General features: G+C 38.3%; 1 protein-coding gene across 1 annotated transcript; it reads left to right on the top strand.

The window, feature by feature from the left end:
- The first annotated feature begins 4,791 nt into the window (after nucleotides 1-4,791).
- Nucleotides 4,792-5,278, top strand: LOC135704741 (histone H2A-like). Its single transcript, XM_065226225.1, has 2 exons — nucleotides 4,792-5,200; nucleotides 5,253-5,278. Exons 1-2 carry the CDS (start codon nucleotides 4,792-4,794, stop codon nucleotides 5,276-5,278), a joined length of 435 nt encoding a protein of 144 aa, XP_065082297.1.
- The last annotated feature ends 1,767 nt before the right edge of the window (nucleotides 5,279-7,045 follow it).

Here is a 7,045-nt window from a genome sequence, read left to right as displayed (position 1 = left end):
ATTGTCCTTCACCGCCGCAATGACATTTCTCTATGGGAATACAACTTTTTGTTTCTCCATGTGTGGATGTCAAACAACTGGCAAGAATGCTATATGATAAGAGCGAATTTATTATGTTCGTGGTGAAATGAAATAATCTAAAGATTTTTTTTTATTAATTTATGTGTACAGGCTCAATCGAATAAACTTTACAGAGCCAAATTATCTGTTGCGTTATACACTATTAATGTCTAATGTCTAATGTCTAATCTAAAGTTAAAGGAATTGAACCGATTATTCGCGGTAGTCTCGAGGTTAGTGGAGATTTACAGTTTCATGGATGGGGAGAAGGAAAAGGAGGTTTGAAATATGATTTACGATACATTATTCCTAAAACATGAACTTATTCCAATTCAACTTGATATCAGCAGTGTAATTCTTCTATTATTACAAAACAAACATTAAAAAAAAACCACACACACAAAATACAAACTAAACACAAGGTTAATCAAACCTACTATTTAAAGTTAATATTCTTTAAGGAAACATATATGAGTTTCATAAACTCCAGATCGCGTCTACCCAATATATCCCGAACTGGAACATTAGGTTGTCTACCTCGAGCCCGAAGGGAATCGTACAGCTCAGATCTGACTCCGCGATGCTCAGCACAAGACCAAATAATGTGATCTGCGTCCTGGTAACCTTGTCCACATCCACAGAGATTGCTGTCCCTCAGCCCAACACGGATCAAGTGACCGTTTAACGAATAGTGATTATACATCACACGGATGAAGTCTCGACCCACCTCCAACCCTTTGAACCAAGGAATCTTAATCCAAACAAATTGAAACCGATTGATGGAGGTTCATTTTCTTAAATAATCAAATGACAATAAAAATACTTTGCTGTGTTCTATTTTATTTTGCTCTTGAATATAATCAGCTAGAGGCTAAAGGAATATGCCAAAAACTTTGGAAGCATGAAGAATTCTATCCGTAAAAAACTTACAAAATTAATTCTATTTCGCGGTGAGTAGTAGTTTTGCTGGGCGATGAGGAACATTTTTTAGTGAATTTGAAGTGATAATCTTTTGTTACACCCATCCGTATCATTAACGTTATTCCTCACCAAACTTGAAGCCTCAAGAAACAGATGAGCCCATAAATTTGTATGTTCTATTATTTAGTTACACAGCTATGGGCATACTGACAATGAGAACACTAATACCATGAAGAACTCTGAATAATGAAGTGATCATATAAGTGAAGTGATTGTAAACCAGAATTTTCTAGAATATCAGCTAAAATTGAGCTCACAGATCCGTTGTAGCAAGATATATAAAATTCAGTCAAATTGAATAACAAATCAAATGTTTAGCTGATGAAGAATGAATCTTAAATTTTAATTTTGTTTACTGTACATCATTTCCGCAGTCGCCCTATTCAGATAACACTTCTGAAATTTGTGAGTTTGACAGAACCACCAGCACCAAATTGTCGGGGTACACTGGAAATATACTGGGGCTGCCAAGTTGCCCCCGAGTTGCTGTGGGCAATCTATGCCATGCGCGTCATACTCAAGAGTATAAGCAGAGAGAACTCCGTTCAAATTCCTTTTCCTACACAAAACACAAGCTCCTGTTGCAGTTTAGAAATAACATTTATTATATAAGTCACCAGTGCGTACAACCCCATAGGGCTGTCCCCTAGGCTGCCCCTTGTAGCTTTTCAAGTTGAGCAAAAATTACTCAAATAGTTGGAAATTGGCCAAATTTGGATTTTTCATACAGTGTATCTCAAAATTGATCGTACAGCTGTACCTAAATTTTAGAAAAACGACTCTAAAATCACAAGTTAAAAAGAGACGTCTTTGAATTACAGCTAACTCAGCATACATCTATCAATTATTGGCTCAGTATTGAGCATTCTTGGTTGAGTTTACAAACAGTTAGAGCAATTTAAGAAACACTCCTTTTCCTTGAATAACCTTATTTTCTTAGTTGGTTGGAAATGCTAACATAAAGCTTTAGTGTGATAATTTATTAGCTAGAGAATGATCTTTAGAAGAGGGTAGGTGGATAGTTCCGTTAGAGTACGGCAGTATGAAAATTGAATAGAAGTTGAAAATAAGCGAAGAGCCATTAATGCGACAGTTTTTAAAGTTAGACGCACAACTTTTGCCTAACCCGTACGATGTACGCGGAGACTTGAAGTATGTCTCCAAGTCTACAGGCAAAAAATTTGCGTCCTTCTTTTGCTCATAAACTGACTGCGGCTGTGGAATAGTTCTAGCGACGTTTTCATCACTACCTAAAGCCCCCCGTTGCGAGAGCATTTCCAGTCGATGGTGTGTTATAATGCAATTCTTCTTTACCCAACTATTGTGTTGCTCCTCTCATCATGAGCAACTTGGTCATCTCAGAGAGAAGGCAGTAGGGTGGTTGTTGCGTGCTGTACCATCATCAGCATTGTTGACGGCTACTTCGCGTATGAAGTTACATAAAAACACTTTTAATGTGACTTATTTTCTTGAAATAAAATTAAGATAACTTCTTGAAATTTTGCTCATTTTTAGTCGTAATAAGATAACTTTCATATGCCTTTAATTTTACTAAAATTTGTAAACTAGGTAAAAAGTTGAAAATCAAGCGTTTTACTAAAATAAATCCAACTTCATACAGACTCTTCCAATAAAGACCAAAACTATAGCAAAAAATTGTCCTCTAGGGTGTACGATCAATTTTGAGATACACTGTATATAATCCTAAAAGGACCTAGACCCTACGGTTTGATCAAAGAGCGTGTAGGGCGTCGTTGTGCCAATTTGGTCGTGGCACATTTCGAGCACAAGAGAGTGATTGCAGTTAGATAAAAAAAGCCTGAGAAAAATGAAAGTATAAACAGACATACAGTATGCAAAAAAAGTTTATCGACCCCCCTACCAATTTACATTTTTTGTTTGTTTTTCTGGTGAAAATCAGTTTAATTTTATGAGTGTTCCTCCATGATTTATCAATTTGTGTTTATTTATCACATTGCCATTGAAAATACGGCGTTTGTATCTTTTCTTGAGATTTCATGTGATAAATTATGAAAAATTGTAAAAAATTGCGCAAAAAAGTTGGAAGGGTTGTATACTAGATACGACCGCAGGGTTGGCGTTGGATAACGTCTGTTATGTGTTGTATTTAATTGTGTATATTATATTTTAGGAATATTCCTCAATAACTCTTTTGCGAAAGTTTGGTGGCCCTGAAAAGGGCCGTTTTGTTGGGCTGATGTTGTTGGGTTTGCTCTACTCTGTCGCCCTGGAGGAACTTTGGAATGATGTTGGTAGTTCGAAGACAGACAGCATCTCCCCTTCCAGCGTTCCCACACCCCAGTATAGTCCCCAAATTTAAGTGTAACTGTGATATTCTGGATAGAAATTGTCTTCAAAACTAACTCTTTGTCGAATTATTGGTGGCCCTGAAAAGGGCCGTTTTGGTTGTGGTTTTGGAATGATAGACTGAATAAATGATTATGTTTGAAAAATTTCAGTTTTTGCTCCGATCAACAACCATACGGGGCAATATGAGCACCCTAGAGTCGGTGTATAATGAGTCACGCCAAGAGTGAAGCCAAGTCTACCTATTGAACTGTCAAACCGGCTACTTATCGCGTAAAGTACACAAACATTACGATGCTATGAAAGATCCACGAAAGGTATTGCAATAAAATATAAAATATAATCGAAGAAATGATCATAAACACGCAGTGAGCAATAAATTGTCATGGGATACGTTTGGTAATGATCACTTATGATAATTTCTACTATTTTTGGTTAAGATAATTTGACTAAATCACTGATATAATGATTTACTAAAGCCGCTATATTTTTTTCTCGCTGGAAGTCATTTGAAGTTGATGTAGAAGTAGAAGTCCTCTGTTGCAAAGTGAAAAGAAAGGGAATCTTTCGAAAAACGTGATGCGAGTTCAACTGTTTTTCTCTTGGCGTGACTCATTATACACCGACTCTAGAGCACCCTAGTAAAAGTTAAGGTTTTGATAGGTTTTCACTAGAAAATAACATGCAGGAATCAAGTGAAATAGAAACATAAGTTCTTTTAGCAGCAGTTACGTGTATTGCTCGCTGTAGAACCAGCGGATCAGTAAAATGTAATATAGTGAATGCGATGCTTGTTTTCTTGACTGCATATCTTATAATATTCTAGAGATTTTGAGCTAATGTTACATTTCCATTATTATCTTAGACATGTAATTGAATTTTGATACGGTTTTCATGGAGATGCATATTAGAAGCATTTTCAACAAGTTTGTAAAAAAAAATAGATTGAGTTAATAGGTATTATGCCCAAACGAACGGTGGCCCATCTCACCCCGTATGGTCTTCTTGCCCCCATCGCCTCTATTGGACTGAATTCGGAAACGCTCATGTCCAACCGGTTTTCGTTTTGGGCTGGAAATTCTCTAAAGCAACATATTTAAAAAATCTGGGAAAATCCGGAACATAATTAAAAATTCTTGAAATAAACGTAATAACATATAAGTGAATTATATCTGGGTAAGTATCTGGCAAGACGATTGAAAATCTGGAAAATCAAATAAATCAGGAATACTGGCAACGCTATCTCGTTTCATGCCCGTAGAGACAACCGACCCATTTTCAGTATTTTGCTACCCACAGTATTTATTGTACCGTCCCTGTATTCATAATATGCTACTTGACGCAGGTATAAAACCACCCTCGACGGTCGAAATGTCATCATTACAGTTTCAGCATCGAACGGTTCGTGTCGTTCGTTGCATTATGTCTGGACGTGGTAAAGGAGGCAAAGTCAAGGGAAAGGCAAAGTCCCGTTTGAGCCGCGCTGGATTGCAGTTTCCAGTCGGTCGTATTCACCGTCTACTCCGAAAGGGCAACTATGCCGAGCGTGTTGGAGCCGGTGCTCCCGTCTACCTGGCTGCCGTGATGGAGTATCTGGCCGCTGAAGTTCCCGAGTTGGCAGGAAATGCCGCTCGTGACAACAAGAAAACCCGAATTATCCCACGTCACCTGCAGTTGGTCATCCGCAACGACGAAGAGCTGAACAAACTTCTTTCCGGAGTGTCCATCGCTCAGGGTGGTGTCCTGCCAAACATCCAGGCCGTCCTGTTGCCCAAGAAGACCGAAAAGAAGGCCGAAATGGGATCCAAGTTCCCACCCTTTAACAAAATCTGTCCTTTTCAGGACGACCAATTTGATGGTAAAGAGTTTCGTTTTCAAAACAGTTTATTTCGTGGTGCGCAAGGAGTGATAAAATGAATCCATTAAAAACATGGTTGAATCTTTCTGTCATGCTCTCCCTAGTTAATTGATATCCTCATCGAGTAGGTTCGATGATGGTTGATTAGTGTAGGCGTGTCTTGAATTCCAAGAAATTAACCAGTGCAGTGTTATCATTCCATCCAATCAATCGACTAAATTTTCAATAGCGCCCTAAAATATCCATCAGTACCGTCCCAACGACGCGTTCATATAGATAAGATAGGTAAATAGCAGATTTTTAGCGATGGGCCCAATCTTAGATCCATTTCCCCTACCTTGCAGAGCTGCGGTGGCCCTGGACTTATGGCCTACATTGATGCAGCGGAATGAAATTCATTAGCAAATTACGGTTGAGATTTCAGAAATGATCGTGGTGTGCGTCCAATTAATCATTTTGTCAAGCTTCTGCATTCATGTTCCATCAGATGTCACAGCTGTTGTTTGCGTTGACATCTATCGGAAACAAGACACAATCAGTTTTCTTATAATTGTTCACAGAGGACACTGCAGTGCAAAACATGTCTGGTACCTCTATATATGCATTTAGATTATTATTCGAAGTCCCTCCTTTTTTACACATTCTGCGCACAAAATAGCTCACCCCTCACAGAATTTCCCGCCGAATTTTATGTATGGGGCGGGGCATAAATTATCTTTTGCGCAGAATATGTAAAAAAGGAGGGACTTCAAATGTTAAAGTAAATGCATATATAGAGGTACCAGACATGTTTTGTAGTGTCAGGTACTCTATTTTGTAATCTGTGAAAGGGAAATCACAAATCGAGTGTCAACAAAATACATGGCATGTTGAGAGATTGAGCTCGTGAGAGAGAATTTCTCTCTCAAATTTGAATTTTTTTGGCTCTCTGGGGACTGGTAGTAAAGCAGGTAAAATTGTATGGGGAAAAATCATTTTTATTTAATTGTAGCTTGCTTAACAATAATTTCCGGGAAAAAACTGAACGACAAAGTCCCTGATTAATTTCTTTAGGTTGTCGTTCACTTTTTTTGACCTGAATATGCACCGAAAGCGAATTATTCCCACTTCTCTCAATTTCTATATGGGGATTTTTACCACTTCCTACCAGCGGAACAGCGCCATCTCTGTGGAAAATGGTCGAACAAAATGATTAATTTGAAGTGTGGTGTGATTTCTGATAAGGTATTAGTACCTCTGGAAGTGAATTAACTACCTACGTGACATCGGTTTACTAGATCCCGGTAAATGTAGCTTACCCTCCGCTTTGGACGTGAACTGCTTGCCTTCAATAAATTGAGTGATTTGACTAGTAACTTCAAAAGAGGTTTTCCTCGGACCGCTGATTCTGAACTGTATTGTTCCTTCATTGCTCAACATTTACCGTTACCGTTGGGACTTCCGGTCTTCTTTGCTTAGCCAACCGGTTAATCGTATTGAAGCGATACTTCTAGATTATTATTACGCCTATACTGTGGGCTCATAGAACAATAAAACCGAGCCTGGTTAGTAGGTGAACACAATATACTAAAGTAGAACATTCTACCAACATATAGAGTCCAAGAGATTCCTTCAAAAAGGCACAATATATGCAACCGAAACTTCGGATGAAATCCAAACAGATATTTTGAGAGGAACCAGTCGATCACAATCCTCTTATTGAGTTTAACCGGTATTAACAGAGAAATAAGACGCGTTAACCACGAATCCTTGGGAATGATCGTGGCACGCTTCATATGGATGACGAATCGTCCTCATCTCATCCTCAGAAAATGGTAC

The sequence above is a fragment of the Ochlerotatus camptorhynchus genome, unplaced genomic scaffold (assembly GCF_037179485.1).
Source record: "Ochlerotatus camptorhynchus isolate MF236.1 unplaced genomic scaffold, CSIRO-AGI_Acam_v1.1 ptg000022l, whole genome shotgun sequence".
In the NCBI taxonomy this organism is placed as follows: Eukaryota; Metazoa; Arthropoda; class Insecta; order Diptera; family Culicidae; genus Ochlerotatus; species Ochlerotatus camptorhynchus.
The sequence above is the reverse complement of the archived record's forward strand: the minus strand, read 5'-3'. Positions and strand labels throughout refer to the sequence as shown.

Excerpts from the sequence above, each read along its gene's own strand:
- LOC135704741 (XM_065226225.1), top strand. The coding sequence starts at position 4,792 with ATGTCTGGACGTGGTAAAGGAGGCAAAGTCAAGGGAAAGGCAAAGTCC. Across the intron at positions 5,201-5,252 it reads CCCACCCTTTAACAAAATCT|TTTATTTCGTGGTGCGCAAG; the intron begins GTCCTTTTCAGG and ends TTTTCAAAACAG.